The sequence below is a fragment of the Haliotis asinina genome, chromosome 1, assembly GCF_037392515.1.
Source record: "Haliotis asinina isolate JCU_RB_2024 chromosome 1, JCU_Hal_asi_v2, whole genome shotgun sequence".
Taxonomy (NCBI): Eukaryota; Metazoa; Mollusca; class Gastropoda; order Lepetellida; family Haliotidae; genus Haliotis; species Haliotis asinina.
Window position 1 is genome coordinate 91612996 of NC_090280.1, and position 25218 is coordinate 91638213.

Here is a 25218-nt window from a genome sequence, read left to right on the forward strand (position 1 = left end):
ACACTCGCTTGTTTCTAAAATTCACATATTTCTTACCTTGTAAACCTTAGACTTGTATACACCACCATGACATCTCCGTTGCCCTTGACAATGTACACAGGCCAGACAGGGAGGGTCTCCTGGAGGGTAGATACCCCCAAGCGTTGTCGCGTTTTCAGTTCTGTTGCTGGCCCAAAGTCGAAGCTGACTGCTGTCTCCCCTAGGGCTGAGCTCAGCCTGATCTTGGTTGGGGAAGGGTTGAAGTCGAATCGGCTGCCACTGTCAAGGTCAAACGTCTTCATGGCCTTCTCGGGATCAGCAAGGTCATATATGCTGTAAACACAAATTGGAACTTCAGAGTTCAAACCGGAAGCATTCTGGGGATGAATATTTAGCACTGTGTTCAAGATTATTTCAGGAATGTAGTACTGTTTCAGGTTGGGTCAGAATTCAAATTTGGGGGTCAAACAATTTACAAAGACAATAGATAAGATTTTCAACTAATAATTACTTTTTTTCAGGTATATTCCTCAAAGTCTGAATTCTAAAAAATTACTTTCGAGTCAGTTTCAAATCAGAAACCAATTTAGTTAAATCTATTACCTCTAGCACTGAATTGTGTGATTTTGATAGTGATTTTGTCACATCAGTAGCGAGGCAGTGTTTGAATTATATATGCAGGTTTTCCATGTCTATGGGAATCTAGCTGTTTTGCTTCTCAAGTCAAATCAAGATGATCAACAGGATAAGCACTGATATACACAGCTGGAATATTGTCATATTAGTATTGGATAGTATAGTGCACATATCCACATAACTAGTACATGCTCAAGTCTGGAGTGTTCCCTGGAACAATGGATGTGTTTTTTCACTCACTCTTGTTAAACAACTCAATTCTACGGGGACTATTCAACTCATGTACCCATCTGCAGTTGGGTGGACTGGGACTCTTAGTCACAGTATTTTATCCAATGATATTGCACGCTGCTACCCCTGCAAACAGACATCTGCTACGGGTGGGTATTACCAAGAATTTTTATTTACTGTGGTGTAAAAGCATATATTGAGATATGTATAGCAATATATTGTAAGAAGGTTTTTCACACACACCCCACAACACCCAACCCTACTTAGAAAAGGGATAATGCTTGATTTATGAAACAAATTCATAAAGCAAAAACACAACAAAATCACTATTTTGGATTTGAGCTTTAATGAAAAAAATATAATCAAAATGAAATAAAAATGTAAATGAAAAAAGGACAAAGAAAATTCAGCATCAACATGTTGGTTACTAGTTTGAACTAGTTTCTCCACTCTCAAAAACACCCTCAGATGTTAGACAACAACTTGGATCTAAGATCTAAGGTAACTTCAGTGTAATGACAGACAATGGCAGTCAGGGTTAACCTTAGTAATGGCTGCTTTGTGAAAGGAGCCCCTGGTCAGAGCATATCAGAGATCACAGGTCAATAATGAGCAAATCATTACAAAATGGTGAAAACATTCAGATCCAAAACACTGCAAAACACTTAAACAAAAAATAAGAACACAACTTCAAAATGCACTTAGCAATTCAGTTAAATGTCGTTTTTTCTTATCCTGCCTCATGCATGTTATGCTTATCTCCTCCGTCTATGCGAAGATAGTGGAACATTTGAAATCCCTTGAAGTTCCCTTCTAACTGAAGCGGATGTATAATACAATCATCCACTGGAAGCCTCCCTTTCCCACCACTACAGCCACACTACCAGCGATGCTTGTCACTCTCTCCATCGCCCAACTAGGCACTTTGGGTTGATTATTCAGAATTTGCATTATGTTTATGTCTCTTCAAAAGACAAGGACAAACAACGTAGGCTCTCGCTGGTAATGTCTAAATCGGTTGACTCAGCATCTTGTAACCGCATGTTGTTAACAACTCACATTCATCATTTTAGTCATCAGCCAGATGTACCCCGGTCGCAGGGTCGAGATACCAGTGAGTCTTTGTATAGATCTCAGAAGAGAACGTTGTCAGAATCAGGATCATCTCAACCTAAGAAGTTGGAGTTGTCTTCAACTACTAGACCTGTGCTGAAACTACACACCGCAACTTCGAAGTCTTTCAGCGATGAGATCGACCCTCCCAATGCACATCACATTTTCTTCCCGAGGTACAGATCATCTGCAAGCATGATCAACGATCAGTGTCTACTAGACCCTCATCAACTACATCGTCTACTACACTGCAGAAAGTCTACTATCTACGCAGACATCTATGATGTCTACATTCAACACGTCAGATGCCTCTGTGAACCAACCGCAGCTGCTTGTACCACAGTCACTGGACACAGTTCACCACACATATGATGAACTTTTGAAGAGGAACGGAAACGCCAGTCAGCAGCTAGAACTACAGTTGTCCTTCGTGATGGTTTATTGGCTGCACTAGGTCTGTTGGATGAAGAAGAGGCAACGTATGCCCGCTCCTGTTCACAGAAACCATTGCCATCAGCTGTATTCACAGGTTGTAGTATGGATGATGTTCCTTCCATTGACTCGCCGTGTGCTCGCACTCAGATCCTGCTACAACCGCAAGTGTTCACTGTCTGCATCAGCTGTTCGTCAGAGACACCGTCATCATTTGTCGTCTTCATCAGATATGGACTCACATAGGAAAGAAAGAAAGCACTCACAGAATGATAGTTGTTCCAGGGATACACATAGACAGGAGGTCCACGATGACACTCGCTATATCGACATCATTCCCCACTCACACATGCACTTATAGAAGGACGGAGATGAATGTTGTCTATCATCATCACCAGGAGAAGCCCTCTTCTCAGACTCAGAGACTACATCGTGGATCACGAACATATGGGACCTTGTCTTGCCAAGGCTCATACCTATCTGAAGAGTAACAACAGTGATATCAACACTTTGATGTTTACGCTGACATGTTGCGCTCACATCTACCATAAGTATCCCCTGGCCAGCATCCATGGTATTCGACCGCAGAATTGAGGACGCTGCTAAATCCGTTATCGGGACTCCAGGGAAGTAATGATGATTAAGTCGATTGACACTTTGACTACTGTCCTCAAGCAGACTTCTCTGCATTACTCCAACAAGTCAAAGTTCTCCAGGGTTCAGAGAGAGAGAGAGAGAGAGACAAGAAGTGCGACGTTTGTGACAAGAGCTCTTTTCATTGCTCAATAGAAGCACTCCCATGAAACAGGACACCCTGCCAGAAGCGCTAAAGGAGGAAAGCGCTGAAGATTAGGTTTGGAATGACTGGAACCTTCCACCCCCTAACCGTTCCCATAGAACTTTCATGATTGGATGGATGTCCACAATGCTACTGGAGGAATTGGGGTCTCCTCCACAACAATTACATCATGAGCATCCTACGAGATGGCGACAAGATCCCACTACAGGCAACAACTAGAGTTGTGACGATTAATCGATACGCAAGTTATCGCGATTCAAGAGCTGCACGATACGATACATCGATACGATTGCCGTGTATCAATTCAACATGATACTTACATACTTAACAGTCTACGAAAACACCGTCGCCCCTTCTATTTAGATTTTCGTGGAAAATATTGCCATGGACATGCTCTGACTGAGAAAATTTTCACAAATTTATTTTGTTATCTGTGCAAAAAAGCCAGTTGTGCCAATGTTGATCCCTGCTGTTCCATTTCTTGGGGAAAACACTACTTTACTGACACATGCTAAACATTTTTAATAAAATGTCTTTCATGATGACATGTTTTATTTTTCTCGGGAGAAGAATACCTTCCCTGAAATGATAACATAACAGCACATTATTTCCAGTACTTTTATTTTTCTGTCTACAAGGACAAAATATCGTGATACGTAGCGTATTGTATGTGTCGGACTACCAGTATCGTGATACGTATCGTATCGTGGCATGGGCGTATCGTCACAACTCTAAAAACAACACCACTCACAAGGGACCCAGCACTCTGTGTACGCAGAGGATCAACAACACAAGCTTGCCAATGCCATATCATCTCTATTAGAGAAGGCGCAGTAGAAAAATACAACTGGATCGACTAACATCAATTTTTTTCTGGTACCCAAAAAAAAACTCCAAGGAAAAGTTTCGACTTATATACAAAATGAAGGAGTTCAACAAGTATTACCTGCTGAAGCTGGAACGTTTCAGAATGACCCATCTACCACAACTGTGGCATTTCATCCGTCCTGTGGATTATCTAGCCAGCATCCTTGTACAAGATGCCTGTCTGCACATTCCGATATATATCTGCACTTCCTATTCAACGGTCAGCACTACCAATGGAGAGTTCTACCATTTGGAATATCTTTGGCAACTGTGGCTATTTACTCGCATCACCAAGTCAATAGTCACTGACCTACATTGGTGGGGACTTTGCAGCACCTTTTACCTGGACAATAGCATTCAAGTGCATCATGGGACAAGTCAATTCAGACTTCAGTCAGACTTCACCATCAGGCTGCTAACTCAACTTGGAAGGCTTGTGAATCTACTGAAATCGGAATTAGAGCTGCAGGAAGATCTTCTAATCCTCAGGATTCCATTCATCACTCTGCTGAACCACACAGTCATCCCAGAGGATTGGTGTGTCAAAATTCAGGCACTGATAGAACAAGCTCTACTCTCTCCATTACCACCATAACAGTGGCAATGTCTACTTGGTCTGCCTCCCTGAGGACATTGTCAGATCCTGTCTAACCAAGAATGTTGTCAAATGTTGACTGTCTACCTACCCAAGAATGTTGTTAAATGTTGACTGTCTGCCTACCCAAGAATGTTGTCAAATGTTGATTATCTACATACCCAAGGACGTTGTCAGATGTTGAATGTCTACTTACACAAGGATGTTGTCAGATGCTGTCTACCTCTACCCACTTGAAGATGTTGTCAGATGTTGACTGTCTACCTACCCTAAGATGTTGTCAGATGTTGACTATCTACACAAGGATGTTGCCAAATGTTGACTATCTACCTGCCCAAGGACGTTGTTAGATGTTGATTGTCTACATACCTGAGGACGTTGTCAGATGTCAGCAGGACAATATGTGAGTCTGAGCTGCTCCCAGGATGCCAAGCTGCCTCACGGAGTCGGACTCCTTGTTGACTTGCGAAGTACCGCTCTGCAATCTGGATCGTTCTGAAAGCAATGGACACCCAAACTGAAGAGAAAATAGTTTCACTTCATTCACCAAAACCTCAAAATAAAACAAAAACAAACAAGTTCAAACTTAGTCCTTCACAAGTTCATGTTGTAATTCCATACAATGTCACAGAACATTTCTATATTTTTCAAGCAAACTCATAAATGTTCACACATGGACCTAGACAATATTTCAACATTGGGAGTACTGGAAATACTTACAGAGTAGATTCAGATTTCTGAATAAAGTTTCATGGAGTACCAGTAACCGTGTGTTTCATTATGCACTACAGAATTGCTACTCTTGTTTAAACGGGTCAATTAGCAATAAAACATTACTTTTTCAGATAAATACATCTGAAATGATTCTAAGACCATACACCATTACTGTGGTGCACATCTGCTATGTTTCCTAAATTATTTCCAACCAAATGGTGTAGGGGTGTCACGATACAGGGGCCTCACCATATGATACTTATCTCGATATGAGGTCTTGATACCATGCGTATCACAATGTGGCATTTTTGACATTTTGTGTGTAACAAGCAGCCATTACTTTAAGGGAAGCTGATGTTGAAACAATAGTTCACTGTAAATCTCATAAGAAATAGTCCATGTCACTTCAGTTATAGGAAAATGATTAATAAAGGACAACTACCCACAAGCCAAATATCACTCACTCACTCAACAAGTCATGTTTGCTGTTTTGTGTAAAAAATTCAAGAGACAAATGTGTTAAGACTCAAAACAGTAATGGGTATGTGTAAAACAAACCAATAAAATAACATGAATTGTGTATGGAATCATGCAAAGCTTGCCAACAATGCACAGGTGCAATGGTGAATCATGACATCCATAATATGGTGCATATTGTTCGTCTGCACCTATATGGCCATTATCTGGAGCCCTGTTCACAGAAGTATAAGCAGAAATATAGCAGTGTTCCAACCCTGAGGCACACTTTGGTAATCCTGAATAAAGGCAAAAAAGTGACCTTTGAGATAAATCAGAACTTAGCAAGTACGTTGGGCTCAGTGCCACTTTGAACAGTACTCAGGTCTTATCACAGCTAGGCAGATTAATGTGGCAGGAAAGATAAAAGCTTGAATCTCGAATGGGTCTCAACCCAATAAAAGTACTAGAATTTGTAGTTTACGGAGAAAGTGTAATCCCAAATATAACATCTCTCACATCTGACCAATTTCCAAATGTCATTGTGTATTAGTGGAAAGTCTGGACTGTTAAAACAACACCTGCATTTCTTACCAGCACTATATGATAAAAATCATACAAATGCTGCACTCTTTGTTTCAGTCATTCCAACATAAGGCAACCGACATGACATACCTGCAGGAGACAATGTCCTTGCCGCCTTCAAACTCCCCATATCTGCCATATCGCCGTGGCAACTCTACAACTTTAATTCCCGACAGACCCCAAACAATGATGTGACTTGCTGACTGGTTGATGATTAGCCCTTCTACATCAAAGCGAGGAGAGTCGGTGCACTGTAAAATCTGAAAGTAGAGAAAACATGATCAACTGATCCATTAAGATTGGTTCAGATTTGAATAATTACAGACCACAGTCACACAGTTAGACAAGTACTGATTGAGGGATTAAACAGCAAAAGGAAATTATTCAAACATTGTCAATACATCATCCAGAGTTAGGATGACATGATACACATAAAGTTCTTTGAAGCAATATATTCTTCAATGACTGCTGCCATATAGCTGGTATATTGCTGAGTGCAGCATAAAACTAAGCTCACACTATATACCAATACCACACATAACAATTTACAACTTTTTTTGGCACAAAGTTCAGCTCATTCTCAACTCTACCATATAGGAATAGTCACATCTTTCACATTTAAGCAAACAGAGACACCTCAAAAGTTAACCTACAGTGATGAAATATACTATTTAGCATATAATGGATAGCAGCATAAATAAGATAAACCAATCTGAGAAACTGGGGGTCAAGATCAAAAGATATTTGGAAAGAATTTCGCTCATATCTATCCTTGTCAATGTCATTTCGTAAGGCCTTTACCTCACCCTAGTCTTTATTTCATGGCCTCTATTCTAACAAGAGTCATCAGAAGAGGACAAATCCCCCCGGCCCCCACATATGTAACAGGACAAATCATCTGAAGGTTACTTGATACTATTTAGGCTAAGGTTGAATCGTTTCCATGGAATGAAAACTATAATTGCCATATATCTGTCAACAGCAAAAGACATCACTTCAAGATCTGTCTCATATATTTACCAAGATCTGTTGAAAGATATAAAATAGTTTTCCACTTGTGCTCCGGAAACAAAACCCATCCCTCCCTTTTGAGACAAATCATATGACAGTTACTTGATGTTTTGATGCATCCATGCATCCATGCATCCATGCATCCATCCAGCCATAACTTCATTCCTCATATTTACAGTGGACCAATGAAGGTCTTTTGGTAGGATAGGCCTTCGGCAACACATGCTTACCATAAAAGGTGACTATGTTTGTCGTAAGAGGCGACTAACGCGATTGGGTGGTCAGGCTTGCTGACTTGGTTGACACATGTCATCAGTTCCCTATTGCGCAGATTGATGCTCATGTTGTTGATCACTGGATTTTCTGGTCCAGACTCGATTATTTACAGATCACCGCCATATAGCTGGAATATTGCTGAGTGCGGCGTAAAACTAAACTCACTTAATCACTCACATATTTACAGTGATATAAGTTGAGGTCTTACCAAATATTTAAATGAGGTCACTGACACCATAAATTTTAGTTTGTGTATTTAATATAGCCTGTCACATTAGTATATGGGTTTAATACAAAATTGGATACAGGATGTGATGCTACCTTATATGATAAAATACATACTACTTCGCAATCATTCTATTCCAGGTGTCTAGGTGTGTATTTGAAGTAAATTTCAGACTTTATCAGGAACCAGCATTCAGTAGCTGTGCTCCTGAAAGTTATGCATATTTTATTCAAATATGCAGTAAAACTGGACATCTATGCTAAATAAATTTCAAACCTGATAATGCTTCAGATTAGTGTCTGAACATGCGTCTGTTGTTTGTTTATGGACAATAGCTGAAAATTATTCACAAGCATACCTTCCTTGCATGACAAATAAAATGGATGTTTTCATTTAACACAATGGTTTCCATAAGTTGCATAAAATCAAAAGCGATAAAAGGATCAAACATGAACCTGACACAACAAATGTAACTTCAATATTTTAGACATGTCAATTATTTTTTAAATAAAGAAGAATGTTTTTATGTGGATAGAAAATTACTTTATTGCAATGGATGTGACATTTCATTGTAGTTGACAAGACCATTATCAAGTGATCATCATCATCATCTTTTCTGAAGTCTACTTATACTATCTCTTTAGTATACACATAAATGTCTTATTGTTTGCATACTGTAATAATAGATAACATTTTCAAATATAATTAATGACTACTCTATAGTTGTCAAACTGAGTTCAATGTTGTGACTGTATGTCACATGGTGGGTACTGCAATGATTATGATTGAGCACTCTTAATTATACTAGGGCATTGTTGAAGTAGGGAAGGTGAGGCAACATTTTCATTACAGTTGACTTGTTCTAGTGTGATGGACAATCCCCAAGGTAAGGAACATTTATTAGAGAAATTACTGGGCATCAAAACAGCTGTTTACAAAATTAATAATATGTTTATTCCCTGAAGACAAAATCAGCAAAGACATCTCTTCCCCTAATAATTTTCAACCAGTCTTTATTCATTGCGCCTTGGTCCTAAAAAAAGGAAAATTGTTATTGTTGTCAGCACAAGGAGACAAGACATATTTTCTTCACAGAAAAGGTCTCTAACTGAAACAACCATCTATTATTGCTAACAGCACGTACGATATTGACCCATTAATGTGTTTAACATTAAAGGAAGAAAACCATTTTCCTATTTTTCTAATCTGCTTTAATGCTGCTTATTGACTAAACCTTCCTTGTTTAATTTCAGAACGAACCTAAACTTGTCAAGCTTGCCATGTATGAAACATACAGAAACAAAGCAATCTATTTATTGCATATAAACGTCCACATTACCCCCCGTTTCTCATCTAACCATGCTAACGGCGAGGTCCACGTCAGTAAGGCATGTAGTATCGTGCCAATCTTATGTCACTGTTGTCTTGTTTCAAAAAGAAACAACGCCGAGTTTACACTCCCAAGAGGATGGTTACAAACAAATTATTATCAAGGATTAATAATCATGTGATTTATCCGTATCCGTAATTAACTGTCACTGACACGAGGATGGGTTAAAGGAAACTCCAAACAGCTTGAATACCTGATATCTATGGGCTTTCTCTTTCGCTTCGGGTAATAGATTTTTGAGGCGGAAATAGACCATATGTGATGAGTAGGCGTCCCAGACGAAAAGATCGCCATCGTAAGTCGTGACTATCAATTCTTTTGAATCGAATGCTATTTTCTTTAGTGAGTCTTTAGCGTTATTTTCTTTCAGTTGTTTACAAAACTGGTGTAAATTCAAAGAAGTGCGCCAGGTGCTGGTGGCTGCCATATTGATTAATACTCTCGGACCACGACAGAGAAGCGTTCGTCACAGTCCTCCCAACCACAGCTGAAATCAACACATATATACTAATATACCGGACCACGAAGGATATATGTATTTGGATAGCATTTGATGGGCACAGTTCGATCTCAGCTTAACCATGTGACTACAAATAAGCCATCGCCAAGGGTTGGAGAGTATATTCGATCTCAGCCAGTCATGTGATCAATCGATTGAGTATAATCCCGTTCAAGATGGCTGCGAATGTGCAGTCGATGTGTCAGTATTGGCGAAACTTTGATTTGCAAGAGTTACAGGTATGTTTTGCAAGACTTTTAGCATGCTTTTGGTGGTATTTATATAGGTAGATCTATCGTCAACTTGGTGATTCCATCCTATCGCTGGCACACGAGTTTCGGGTCTTTAAATGGCGTTGATCCTATTGATAAAATATCGTTAATAATCAATATGGCGATTCTAGATCAGCGCTCTTTGTCTGCGAAGGATGCTGCAGCGGGCGAAATCAAGCGAAAATACATTTTCTGTACCCTTTACTTCATTTACTCGTGGTATCTCACAACTTTTTGGGACTTAGTGCGGGAAGTTTCAAAAGTTTGGAAGTCTGTCTCCACAGACAATATCGGTGATGTGGGATAGCGGCGGCGGAGGGGTGAGGGAGGAGGGAGCCTTCACTGAATAAGGCAAGTGGGCCGCAGAGCAAATTATCCGAATTGGCCTCAGCAGCTGTAACCTAGATGATGTCATCGTATTGCGGTGTAGTGTTTAGCTTCTCGCATACTTTGTATAAGAATTGGTAGACCAAATATCAGCGAAGGGGAAAATAACGTGATGAGGTTTATTAGGTCGCGGACTGGAGGAGGATATCTCCCTGTTTAAAGGCCACCCAATAAAGTTATTTATGGAACATCCTTTTGTATGGCAAGGTGATGATGTGATTTACCAGTCAATGCTTTGAGAGGTTGTGTGTTATTGCTATCCCCTTTGCCTCAATACTTACAGTAGAACAAAAGACAGCTCAGCTGTCGTGTGTGACTCTATTGTTAGGGCATGTTTATAGGAAACTTGTTGGTATTAGGGCTGTACAGTTGTTTAGAGTATATGTATCACTTGTTTGTTATCACGCCTGAACCATTACAATCAGTCATGCTTGAGCAGGTAAACGTGACAGTGGAGGCAAAAGGTGGGCTAGCAGAACAGATTTAATCACATCTTCTCAAATCGGTGGTAAGCAAAGTTTTGTAGAAACGGAGAGGGATGTTGTCAGGCAGGTAATGAATATGTATTTACATGCTATGAATTTTCCTTTGTTGGATTTAATTTATACACATACGTTTACTGTTTTCAGTAATATGTTTTGACATTTTCAAATTTGAATTTTAGGAAATAATTTATTTGATATTTAAAAACATAATTGTTGATTAAATCATCTATTGCAGTTTGAATGTAAGTTTGTCACCAGAGCAGAATAGCGCTTTAAATGTGAGATTATTATTTTTCATGTTGATGCATCTGTTCTTTTACAATCAAACTGGCATGTTAATTCTTTTGTCTGAATATTTTGAGAGCATTTTGTATGTCAGTATTGTTTTTTATCAGCTGTCTGTGGTCAAGATTACAAACAGGGTTCTGGATAGGTCATGTATTATAGAACATGGTGGTACTTAATCAGAAACAACCTGTAAAGTAAGACACCATATATAAACAGTAATGCTTCTGGTAATTTGATTAATGATATGCCAGAAGAACAGTTAAGGCACTCAGGTTTAGCCAGAGGCTAATTGAGTAATGTAATGTAATTATTTAATAACTTATAATAGTGATCACAGATTACCATTGTAACAATTATTAATATCGCTATAGCTAATTTTGTTCTTTAAACCTCTACTTATGTTACTGATACTAATTTGGTATTGGATGATGCATCCACATTTTTCTGCTGCATTTTGCTCTTAATGTATTTCTAATATTGTATAGATGAGTGAAGCAGTGATAGCTATGAAGGTTGAGGGGTTTAGTGTAAAGGATTGAGCCGATGACCTTCAGCCAGGTGCTGTTCTGTGATAGTAACCTAACTGAACAGCTTCCCAGTGATACTGTTGATGATGTAATCTGACCAGTGGCTGCTGAATCAGGGCTGGAGTCACTGGTCTCTCCATCGTGTCTAATATTCATGTTCACTTACATCTTCTACAGATGTTGGGCTACTTTGAACTGTCATTCAACATGATGAAAAAACTCATTTACCTTGTTTGAGGATTAATATTCACGCTAATCAGATATGCACTGAATTAAGAAATATTCCCTCGAGGGACATTCAGTTATGTCATGCTTCAGGCATTTTTCTGCCACTTTCTGACAAACTTATTTCACAAGAAGGAATTGAGATTTTCAATCAAACTTTTCAATTCGTTTTATGCAACTTTGATGGAAAATGGAGAAGGGTAAACTTGAAGTACTGTCATAAGGATTTCTTTTCTGTGTACAGAATAAGTGTTTTAGTGTAAATTTATGGCTACTTTTAATTGGATTAAACTGAAGTATGCGACAAGTCAACTATGAATATTATAGAAGTTTGGGACCCATAATAGTATTAATACATTTTTGGACCAATAGTGAAATAGTCTTAACTGAGATACTGCTATGTTCTTGTTCAGAATTGATATTCTACTTTGTCAGCTCTTCTCAAATGTCACAATTTTTATGATTCATTCATTGTCTCACATATTTCTAATTCTAGTTTTTGTTTATAGTTCTGTTGTATGTCAAAAACTAGTTATGGTGAACATGTGACATTACATTCTATGACGTTTAGTTTTGAATTCTCTGCCTATTCAAAAATGAGGATGTTTAGATTCACTGCAGGTCAATATTAACATTGATTTTGTATCATATTTCCCCAGTGGTGTGTGCAAAAGTAGGCATTTAGCTTCATTTCTTCTTGAAACATTTATACTGTTCGAAGTAACATTTGAATTTTGGGATTGATTTCTGCCCATCTGTAAATATGATTTTGATGGTTCTTTTTGTTATTTGAATTGTATTTAAGTTGAAAGAGGGGAAAATGTTATACCCTCTTTCTTTTGAAAAGGTATTTTAACAAAGTGTTTTCTTCACCATCTGCCTGAGCATATTTTCTTCTCGGGATGACCACTCAGTTGACATACTGAAGAAGAATGTCTGAAGCTTCTCAGTTCAAACCTATCATTATCATATTTTCATGAAAGAAAAGTCAACAAAGAGAAATCAATATTGTGGCTATGATTGTTTTTCAAGTATCATCTGAACCAGGATGAATGTAGTTGATCAGTTGGTATCCAGTATTCAGCTGGTGGCTCCCTTTAGATATGTTGTCCACATTGGTATCACTGAGACATAGAGAAGGCGATGGATGGGGTATGTTGAGAATGTTCCACAACAGCACACTGGACCACAGATTTTGAAAAACGATTTGGTCCAATATCAATCAAAACATAAAGTATTTGTTTTATCTCTTGGGCATCACTTTGTTGTGAAGAATGTAAGCTTAGGTACTTGCAGCTGGTGCTTTGACAATGTAAATTATTGTTATTATTTCTGCTAAATGGCTTAATTATTGAATTTTGCTGTTTCGATGAAGTTGGTAAATATCGCTGAAGCTGTTTCCTTGAAATAGATCAATAATTAATGAAACTGTGTAAAGTGGGTCAATTAAAGCTGTTTCTTGAAGTGATTAAATTAGTGTTGAAGCTGTTTCCGTGAAGTATACGAATTGTTATGTAAGTTGCGATGCAGTAGGTAAATTAGTGTTGAAGCCATTTCTGTGAAGTGGATAAATTATTGTCATATCTGTTTCTGTGACATAAATAGAACATTATTGAAGTTATGATGCACTGGATAAATTAGTCTGAAAAATAATTCCATGATTTATATACACCATTATTGAAGCTGTTTCTGTGAAGCGGGTAAAGAATTATTGAAGCTGTCTCTATGAAGGAGGTTAATTATCATAGGGTCATGTATTTTGGTAGCTGTTTCTCTGGAATGGTGTTATCTCTTTGATGTGGGTTACCTAACTGGAATCAGTATGTCAAAGTTTGTAAACTAACATTATGAACAATATTTTGGCAAGCTAACAGAAATGATTGAAAATTTAATTTGGATACGGCTCAGCCGATTTTGAGATCAGAATGAAGTTTATGAAAATGATTTAATTATTATGACCCAGATCACACTCTAAGCAGCTAGGAATTCTTGTATTCATTGGCACCCATATTCTTGTAATCTTTACTGGTTAGTACAGGTTCAAACTACACAGCTCATTTTCTTGTGCTTCAGTTGCCGTCATATATCGTCTTTCAAATGAAAAGTTAGAATTCAACGAGAGAGAAAAGGCAAAATCAGACCAAGACTAACAGCAATGGCAGTTACAGTTCCCTGTCATTGTTCAAAATTCAGTGATGTTTGAAACATTTTCATAAACACTTCACAACTTTTCTGAAGAAAAGTCTTTTTGTGCACAACTGTAATGTTACGATAAGGTGGATATTTTCTTGAATTTATCACCCCTGTCCTTTAGTCTGTGTTTATGGGGAAGGGGAAGGAGTTAATTAAGTTTTTGATGTTATACATGTGCATTCTTCCCCGACGAAACATTCCAAAACATATATGATGTTTGACATTTTAGTATGCATTAATGTGGAGATTAATTCTTATCACACCAGTCTAGTTACTTCATAGATCTGCTCAGTGTTCAGTTTATTTGAAAGCTGATGACAATTAAACTCTGTGCAGTTGTATATTGGTGTCATTTGAAGTTTTCTGCTTCAACAAACGGTAGGATGGTAAAGTCGAGCATAAGAAGCCATTTCCAGTTATTTAACATTATAGATAAAATACTTTCAAAAGGGTAACCTTGTGTTTCCTGACTCAATATGCCAGGGTATAGAATCTTCTTCAGTTTTAAGACTTTGCCTGTTTTCTGGTCAGTCTTGTTCCATGACTGTGCAATGCATGTCGTTTTTTGAAAACAGAACCAAAGTTTTAGAAAAAGACATGTCTAGCCATCTCAAACCACCATGAAAGCAGCATTGGGGAAATAATAATTCAGATTAGGGAAACAAATTGTGTAATGAAAGATTTCATAGACTGTATGCTGGAAGAAAGTAGTGTGTTTCACAGCAGATGTAAGAGGGGTTGGTGGAAGGTGTATTTAGGTTTAGGTTTGAGCCAAATATAATCAATGTCACTAACAAAACAACCATAGAGGGATGGGCAGGAAAATGTGAAAAAATGGTTGAATTACATCAGTACGAGCTAGTATGAAGTCTATTTTATGGTTATGTGTTGTACATTTGCTTCCAACTCCTCATTGGAAGATTATCTGATCTTTTGGTGGCGACACTCATCTAATTCCTGTCTACCCCTGTAACAGTTAACGTCTCCACAAACCCAGACAACTGAAAAGTCATGACTGACTGACCAGTTCCATCCAGTTCTTATCTCAGAAAAGCAAATGTATGTTTTTGTAACATTATGATGATTATGTGAATAATTTCACGTATTTCATGGATTCTGTTTATGTATGTTTATATTCCCTCTAAAAGAAAGGTGTAATATTGTGAGATGAGTCACAAACCAACCGTGCATCATTTAGTGGTCAAATATGGTGACTTGAAATGTTTGGTAACCACATACTTGAATTTTATGTAATAAGATGATATCGTTATGTTTGGAGTTCAAAATTCTGTGTACTTTACTCCAATAACAGGGCAAGATTGTAATTGCATAGTTAAAATACATTCGCAGGGCCTGAAGAGGACACTAAAAATGCATCAGTATTTCGTGTCAAAGCCATAATGTAAACCACAAATGAGCCTGGAAGTTTATGAATATGTGATTTCTCTTTGTGCATGATGTGATTTGTTAAATAGATTTAATTATTATCATTATATTAATAATATTGATCTTTACGAAAAGATGGATGCAAAGCCCTGGAATTGCTCATAAGTTTTATTATGTTATGAAATGACATTTCCTGAAAACAAGTTTGTTGATAGATTACAATTATTACTGCAGCTTTAACACATCTTTCAAAGGTCAATTTATTTCATGTGTCACTCTTAAAAAACCCTTAATCCTGAATCCTAACAAAGCTATAATACTTTAAGGTACATTGGTACATTTCCAAATATATTGATCCTTCCTAACTTGATGTTTTCTTAAATGTTTATCAAATGTAGACTACATTTTCAATTCTAAACAGCCTGGTTGTACAAAAGTGCAACTTAAAATGCAAGCTTGCAGATTCTTACTTTCAGTAAGGAACAGAGAGTTACATTCATATTTCTTCCATAGATATGAAGTGTTTTATGGCAAGATCATCTACCATCTGTTCTTCTACTTAGTGCTGTTGAATTCTGTTATTATTATTATACAACTGGCACAATTAATTTAAAAGTTCAATGCTTTTGGTGAGTGCATACCTGATCCTTGTCCAGTTATTGGAAGCTATTAATTGAGAACAGGTAATATAGTGCCACTGAAATTTGTGTTCACATTCTATAAAATAAATGAATAAGTCACCAGTAGTTTATAAGAACTTGATTTTCTAACAAAATATTTTGTCTCCAAAACGCTGAAAAGAGGTTGGACCACACCTAGTAGTGGGTTAGTGTGTTTTAGTTGGTTGATATGTACTGGGTGGTGCTTGAGTGTCTATATTCCCCTTTAGCATGTCACTGATTTCCTATCTATTTCTGAGTGGTTTTGATCAAATGAGCAGTTTGTGAAGTTAATAATATCAGTTTATGTTTATAAATTTTGAAATCCATTTTAATACTGATCCACAGGTTTATTAAGTTTATATGTGTTTGAACGTGGCATCAGTTGAGACAAACATTTTGTAGATTTTTGTAAGGAATGAGTTCCTTTAGTCACTTTGTCAGTGTATGTTCTTAGTCGCACAATCGCTAATGCAAAATTACTGATGATACTTCAGTTAATATTCAATCGCTTCATCACAGAAATCATCAGTTGTAGTGGTTTTCATTTCATTTCATGATGGCCATTGTTTCCAAGACCTAAAATAAGTGATGGTATGATTTAAATGTACGATGAGAGACGTTTTCAAATATCCCTTATGTAAGACAAACTTGGAAATCATCAGAAGGATATTTTACTATATTTAACTGAACTAGGTAACATGGGGAAGGGAACAAGCCTGGAAACAATGTCCACTGTCATATGGTTGGTAACATGGGGGGAAGCGAACAGGCCTGGAAACAATGTCCACTGTCATATGTTTTATGGTTGATTGTTTTATCATTCCAATGAAACAATGGAAATAAACATGATATATTACTGGAAAATGATCCGCTAGAGGTTTTTATGAGCAAATGCTTTTTTATGAATTGCTGAGTGTGAGGGAGAGAGAGGTAGAGCACAGCAAACCAATTATCACTGTTTGGGTTTTTTATAGAAGAATGTTACAAAATGTTACTGTTTTCATTCATTTGATGCAGGTCCTTTAAGATATATTTGCAAAATACAGCTGACTACAGATCAGAGGTCATGAATGAGATACATAGATTGAAGTGTTTTTTGTTTATTTATTTTTTGTTTGTAAAATATTTTTGCAATGTCATACCGATGCAGCTCATAATGAGCTGTTGGAGACATGTTCTGTTGAATTTGTTTATAAAGTGTACCTACCATTCACTTTGCTTATTTATATTGTATTTTCTTATCCACTAGCTTACTTAAATTGTATCTTCTAGTCTACTTTTGTCCCTTCGTCCACCCTGTCCTTGTCTACTTTATCTGCTTGTTGAAAGATCTAATTCAAATCACATTTGCTTTAGTCTTGCAAGGTTAGCTTACAGAACAGGTAAAACATTTTTGCCATTTAAAAGGTTTCCATCAGGAGAATATTAATAAATAACAGGTCTAGTGATGTAACATATGTCATATCTGGGATAACACATTCTTAGTAAAGCACAACTTCTAGTACTCATTTTGGTTGAGTCTGGAAGTTGTGGTGGCTGAGCAGGTTAGGCAGTTGACTTTGTGTACTGTCGATTAGGTGCCTGACTCTGGGTGTGCGGGTTCGAATCCCATTTGGGACTCAACCAAAAAAGTACTGGAATTTGTATTTTAGTAAGAAAGTGTAATTTTAAATATGACATATGTTACATTTGACCACTTTCTAGATGGCATTGTGTAATCAGGTCAAGTGATCATCTCCATTCAGCTCCCATTTCAAAAAACACATCATCATGATTGTTGTTATAATATGATAAGCTTCATAAACATAAGATAATGCAACTTCCGTTACTTCCTCAGTCAGGTTGCTGTCTGCTTTTCCACTTCAGTTGTGCTGTGTCAGTCCTTATATTCAGTTTAAACTTCAAGAGAAAATGAGTCTTGTATATATTTCTTTTGTTAGATTTACATGCCATGACAGATAAGCGAAAATACTGATAATGGAGATGTTATTCCACTTCTTTTGAGTTGTAGAAAGTCATACACTTTGTTATTTCTTCATCTGATCTGTTTGAAGATTCCACCGTCTTCACAATTGAAGTTTAGTAAGTTGGGTTGTGGTTATGTCTTAAAACTGATCTAAATATGTTACATATAAACGCCAAACTTTAGCAGTGCTTTTTTTTGTTGGTATGTAAATACTAAAATCAAGAAATGGTTTCTAAACAGCAAGTTCATGGTATTTGTTGACATATAGGTTATTGGTTCAGGTGTGTGAAGGACTTTTAACATGTTTTTTTCATGGTTATTCGAGCATGTCTCTTTACTATTTCTGATCCATCGAAAATATTTTAATATTACACTCACTGATCCGAAAATTCAGTATCTTCTTCAGGCAAGTGAACTTACTAAGTTTAAATAGTTTGCGTATGCTTTCTATATTGAAAGTTTTGAGAAAAATTACTTTCCCTACCAATGAAAGGATTTAAGCCCTTGCCTGTTTGTTTTCTCATTACACAATGTTTGCCGTGTCAGTGTAGTGTTAAGAAGTTGAGACCAAGACTTTACATCTTGACATGATAAGGTTCTTCCAACAAATTGTTTTCACTCCGTCCAAAATCACAGAAACTGAACTATGTAGACATTTTCTCAATAAGCTGTTTGTTTAATCTTTGCTTCATGTTTTTGTTGATATAAGAGAAAAAAAGCGATGATCTGGGTGATTAAGTATTTAATCATTAAACGAGACGGGGGACTTATTTCATATAAGGAGTTTTCTCTACGAAGTGTATTCAAGTTAGCACAAACTCCCACATCGATCTTACTGATCGCACATGGAGGTTTTTCATAGCTGTCTTTCAAGTGCAGCCTGTAGTTGTCTTGATGAAACTTTTCAAATCGATTCGGTCCATCTCTACAGAAATATTTAGTACAAGATTGACCGCCCGGCATTGATTTTGGGTGCACATCTTTTGCTGTTTATGAACGCCTACCAAGATCAGATTAGCTTATTGATCATTCCACTGAGATTGATAGGGAATAAAAGGTAGATGTAAAAGGAAGATTGTGTGTGTATATTTGCCAATACACAGACTCTAATGTAGCGGCCATTGTGCCGACCAAAGGCTCCGGATAGTGATTGATGTAAATACTTGTCTATTGATCTGAGGACAATGCTTCTACATCACAGCATTTCCAATCACATTGTGTGCTGATGTCTTCATAAATGTTTTGTGGAATCTAGAAAGTTAATTTTCTCATTTTCGTGATCGATTGATAGGTTTAGTGAAAGGATTCTTTGTTTAGCTTTAATGGCTGATCGGAAGTGGCAGTGAAGTACAAAATATGACCACGTTTTGCCGCAATCATATGTGCAAGGAAATACAGACAAAATGGCTTCCATAAAATCCATATTTTGTTTTTGTGACAATGGTTGTATTGATTATTTGGCTTTGAAATGTTTCATCCTGCCATTAATCAGAGCCGGTCTTGATGGAGATACAAATTGAGTTACAAGTATTGATCTCTGGACTATTGATCCATCTGCTCGGTGGGCGCCTTAATGGCACCATTACCAAGTCGAAATCCGATGGCATATGGCAAGATCCAGTGTATTGATTGATGGGAACCCCTGTTCATCGACCTGCACCCCACACGCCCTGCCCAAATGGCCACTTTTTTATCTATTGATTCGTCAAAGAAGCCACATGGGCCTCGGTAACATGACAAGAAGTCGAAGGGAGATTACTGGCATAGTTATGGCTGAATACTCAGTTCTTTGAAAATCACAAAAAATCAATAGAAATTCATCAACAAAATTGTACAGTGTCCAGTTCGCAGAGTCCACTCATTGATTTATTGACTTGGATAGTATCGGAGCCATAGCGGCTGCACCAGCTGACTAGCCCGAGCTGGCGAATTTCTGTGATGCTCCAGGGACAAGATAAATTGATGATCGCAACATAGAATCCATAAGCATTAATCTTGAGATAGCTTCTCCTGACCTCCATCATCAAATACGTTTTTAAAGTGGGAAGTGACTCTCGCCTCACCAGAGGTATATTTCTTTGTGCTCCCGTCTCTCGTCACGTGAGTTCTGCACATACACTGTCTTTGTTTGCGCCATTGAGGATGTTCCCCTGTGAGAAATGTATCTCCACTTAACAAGAAATGGACCTCAATTTATCTTTTATGAAATACACTCTTCCAACAGTGCACAACATTTAGGTTTTGTAAGCAAGCAGTTCTGGTTGTGGATCACATCTAGCTGTAATGATTTAATGGCTTGGCATTGTACAGACACAGAAGCTTCAGGCATCTTGTGTCATGTCCTGGAATAAAATATTCAACACTTGCAGAGTTATGGCTAGAACTTTCCCATTACAAAGTCTTCAAGTAAATCATTGGGCTTGGGTCTTGTAGACAGCACACAGGTGTCACCTTTGACATGTGCATATTTCTGCAGTCACATACAAGAAGTAGGTAATTTAGATAATTCCATTTTGACAAAAAACTTTGTGGGATAGGTTGTATGTCCTGTTTAAGAACGAGGGTTTTTTATTATTTTTAAACATGAACTTGGAATGAAACCGGCTTGCATAATTTAAAGAAGTGGACTGTTGGTGAAAGGGATTGCGAATGCCTTACTGTTTCTGAATTCGAAGGAATCAATAAGAGGTGTTTTCTTGATGGGGTTAGAACTCATTCACCAATGACTTGACACGGCCATCAAGGCTATCTGGTGCATAATTAATTTCAAACAACTGGTTAGATATTATAATAATGTTTTGGGGAAAAATAAGTTAGCCATAAGTTGGTCAGTGGTCTCAGATTAATAGATATGTGGCTGTGTCTATCTTTGAATATCTGTAGCCTGCAAGGAGTTGTTTTATGCCACTTTAAGCAATATTGAAGCAATATTATGTTTTGTGCACACTTTGTAAAAATGGGAAAGATCAAACCTAGGTATTTGCCATGAATAATGACAGCTGTGCAGACTAAATTATTCCCCTTTGTCTTAACTAACTGACTGAACTCAGAGGCTGATGGTGTTCAAGACCTGATGCCTTGACTTTGACAGCTTTCAGTGTGCTGTAGAACTGATACATTGATCTTGATTGCTTCCAGTGTGCTGTAGAATTGATACATTGATCTTGATGGCTCCCAGTGTGTTGTAGAATTGATACATTGATCTTGATTGCTTCCAGTGTGCTGTAGAATTGATACATTGATCTTGATTGCTTCCAGTGTGCTGTAGAACTGATACATTGATCTTGATGGCTCCCAGTGTGTTGTAGAACTGATACATTGATCTTGATTGCTTCCAGTGTGTTGTAGAACTGATACATTGATCTTGATTGCTTCCAGTGTGCTGTAGAACTGATACATTGATCTTGATGGCTCCCAGTGTGCTGTAGAACTGATACATTGATCTTGATTGCTTCCAGTGTGTTGTAGAACTGATACATTGATCTTGATTGCTTCCAGTGTGCTGTAGAACTGATACATTGATCTTGATGGCTCCCAGTGTGTTGTAGAACTGATACATTGATCTTGATTGCTTCCAGTGTGCTGTAGAATTGATACATTGATCTTGATTGCTTCCAGTGTGCTGTAGAACTGATACATTGATCTTGATTGCTTTCAGTGTGTTGTAGAACTGATACATTGATCTTGATGGCTTCCAGTGTGTTGTAGAACTGATACATTGATCTTGATTGCTTCCAGTGTGCTGTAGAACTGATACATTGATCTTGATGGCTCCCAGTGTGTTGTAGAACTGATACATTGATCTTGATGGCTTCCAGTGTGCTGTAGAACTGATACATTGATCTTGATGGCTCCCAGTGTGTTGTAGAACTGATACATTGATCTTGATTGCTTTCAGTGTGCTGTAGAACTGATACATTGATCTTGATTGCTTCCAGTGTGCTGTAGAACTGATACATTGATCTTGATGGCTCCCAGTGTGTTGTAGAACTGATACATTGATCTTGATGGCTTCCAGTGTGCTGTAGAACTGATACATTGATCTTGATGGCTCCCAGTGTGTTGTAGAACTGATACATTGATCTTGATTGCTTCCAGTGTGCTGTAGAACTGATACATTGATCTTGATTGCTTCGAGTGTGCTGTAGAATTGATACATTGATCTTGATTGCTTCCAGTGTGCTGTAGAACTGATGCATTGATCTTGATTGCTTTCAGTGTGTTGTAGAACTGATACATTGATCTTGATTGCTTCCAGTGTGTTGTAGAACTGATGCATTGATCTTGATTGCTTCCAGTGTGCTGTAGAACTGATACATTGATCTTGATTGCTTCGAGTGTGCTGTAGAATTGATACATTGATCTTGATTGCTTCCAGTGTGCTGTAGAACGGATACATTGATCTTGATTGCTTTCAGTGTGTTGTAGAACTGATACATTGATCTTGATTGCTTCCAGTGTGCTGTAGAACTGATACATTGATCTTGATGGCTCCCAGTGTGTTGTAGAACTGATACATTGATCTTGATTGCTCCCAGTGTGTTGTAGAACTGATACATTGATCTTGATTGCTTCCAGTGTGCTGTAGAACTGATACATTGATCTTGATTGCTTCCAGTGTGCTGTAGAACTGATACATTGATCTTGATGGCTCCCAGTGTGTTGTAGAACTGATACATTGATCTTGATTGCTCCCAGTGTGTTGTAGAACTGATACATTGATCTTGATGGCTCCCAGTGTGTTGTAGAACTGATACATTGATCTTGATTGCTTCCAGTGTGCTGTAGAACTGATACATTGATCTTGATGGCTCCCAGTGTGTTGTAGAACTGATACATTGATCTTGATTGCTTCCAGTGTGCTGTAGAACTGATACATTGATGTTGATAGCCTCCAGTGTTTTAGAACTGATACACTGATTTTGACAGCTTCCAAGTGTATTGTAGAACTGATACATTGATCTTGATTGCTTCGAGTGTGCTGTAGAATTGATACATTGACCTTGATAGCCTCCAGTGTTTTAGGACTGATACATTTGCTTTGACAGCTTCCTGTGTGTTGAGGAACTGATACATTGACCTTGATAGCTTCCAGTATGTTGACTTGAACCAACTAATTTAACTTTTTATTTGACTGCCTTAGTACCAACATTGTTTCAGTGTTTATCTGACCATCTTAGTTCCAGCATTGTATCTCAGTGTTTATTTGACTGTCTTAGTACCATGTTACCAACATCATGTCTGTGTTTATTTGACTGTCTTAGTACCATTTAACTACCAGCATTGTGTTACAGTGTTTGTTTGACTGTCTTCATACCAGTAATGTGTCAAAGTGTTCATCTGTCTTTGTTGCAACATGGTGTCATAGTCTTTATCTGACCATCTTATTTCCAACATTGTTTCTCAGTGTTTATTTGACTGTCTTAGTACCATACTACCAACATCGTGTCACCATGATTATCTGACTGTTTGCACCAGCACTGTGTTACAGTGTTACAGTCTGACTATCCTAGTACCACTACCAGTATTGTGTCACAATGTTTATATGACTTGTCTTAGTACCAGTATTATGTCTCAGTTCTTATCTGACTGTCTTAGTACCAACATTGTGTCACAGTGTTTATCTGTCAGTTAGCACCAGCATTTTTTACACTTTTTAACTAACTGTATTTGTTACAGTGACAAACTGATGTCATGGTGTTACAGTTACAGTATTGTGTTGCACTGTTTCAATACAATACAGAGTGTGAGTAACACTACTGATGATCAAAGCACAATTTGGAAGTGACACAAGTGGTAATGTTAAAACATCTTAGCAACCGTTTTGATGCCAGTGCAACCGTAGCATTGGGGCTTGTTATTGACTTGGTGGCAGCAGTGACGAATGCAGCAGCAGCAGCAGCAGCAGATCAAGCTGCATTAGTCCTGCATCTGCATATAGTGTGCAGTATGAGAGCAAGTGACTGAGTGGCATTAGGTGAAAGTTGATCTTGTGATTGTATGAGTCAGCTGATCGCCATTTCCCCTCGCTTTATCTTTCCTACTTACAGAACTCTGATACTTTGATATGACGACTGATTCTCCAGCACTTATTATATTTATGGGGTCACAGTTGTGTTATTACAGTCTGTAAAAAGCTGGGATTGATTCAGAGATGTCTAGGGGCACATACAGTTGTTGCGAAGTGCAGAAAAACTTTGTCACCATAAGAGGCAGGCGGCATCGAGTTTCACCATAGAGCACATAAGCTAGTCTATGATCTTACAACTTGTAGAAACTGTATGTTGAAAACCAGGAAAAAATGTTTTGATAAACAGGAGAACAGCTGTAAATGATTGCCGCATGTAAACTTCATTGCCGGGGAATTTTCTCGGAGGCTACTTCCAATAGCTTTGTGGCGCCAAAGAATTGATCCCTGACATTTGCTGATTTTTGGATATATATCAATGGTGCTCCTTGGCTTGCAGGCTGCTGCCACGATGGGGAATGTGGCCCCACAACCATCCGACACAGGCAGTGCGGCTTACAGATTGATAATATCCAGCTAGTTGAAATGATTATTTAATGAGCTCTGTGTTAGAGATATAGGCTCATCTAGAGTTGGTGCCAGCCAGATGAAGGGGGAGGGGCGGTGATTACCGGGGACAGGGGAATGGAAGAAGTGATGAGGGCAGGGGATGGGATAGGGAGAAGGGAGGATGTGACAGGGAGGGGGAAACTTTATAGTTGTGGGCAGGGGAAAAGGATGAGATTGAGGGTTTTGATGATTTGGTATTAAATGTAGGAATTTTGAGCTATGGTAGAAACTGATGAGACTAGAGGGAGGGGTTACTGGGAATTGGAGATAGGACATTGTTACTAGGGTCACTGATCACATAGAAGAATGGTAGAAATGATGTGGGAGAGCAAGGGGCAGGGGTCATTCATTAATTGTCACATGGGATAATTCAGAGTAACTGATTACTGGGGACAAGGGAAGGGGAGATTACTTACAGTTTACTGCGGATAAAGGGAGGGG

General features: G+C 38.0%; 2 protein-coding genes across 4 annotated transcripts in view; one reads left to right on the forward strand and one right to left on the reverse strand.

Moving 5' to 3' along the window:
* LOC137255291 (nucleoporin 88-like) overlaps window positions 1-9771 on the reverse strand; it is a 29504-nt gene extending 19733 nt beyond the window's left edge. The window contains exons 1-4 of the mRNA XM_067792747.1: window positions 9504-9771; window positions 6498-6667; window positions 5022-5147; window positions 37-312 (exon numbers count right to left, since the gene is read on the reverse strand). Of these exons, the coding sequence (XP_067648848.1) occupies window positions 37-312; window positions 5022-5147; window positions 6498-6667; window positions 9504-9737 (806 nt within the window). The 5' untranslated portion in view covers window positions 9738-9771. The remainder of the gene's footprint in view (window positions 1-36; window positions 313-5021; window positions 5148-6497; window positions 6668-9503) is intronic.
* A 124-nt stretch (window positions 9772-9895) lies between these two features.
* LOC137255270 (homeobox protein cut-like 1) overlaps window positions 9896-25218 on the forward strand; it is a 93309-nt gene continuing 77986 nt past the window's right edge. For all 3 annotated transcript variants that reach the window (XM_067792723.1, XM_067792738.1, XM_067792730.1), the window contains exon 1: window positions 9896-10048. In XM_067792723.1, coding sequence (XP_067648824.1) covers window positions 9986-10048 — 63 coding nt within the window. In that variant the 5' untranslated portion in view covers window positions 9896-9985. The remainder of the gene's footprint in view (window positions 10049-25218) is intronic.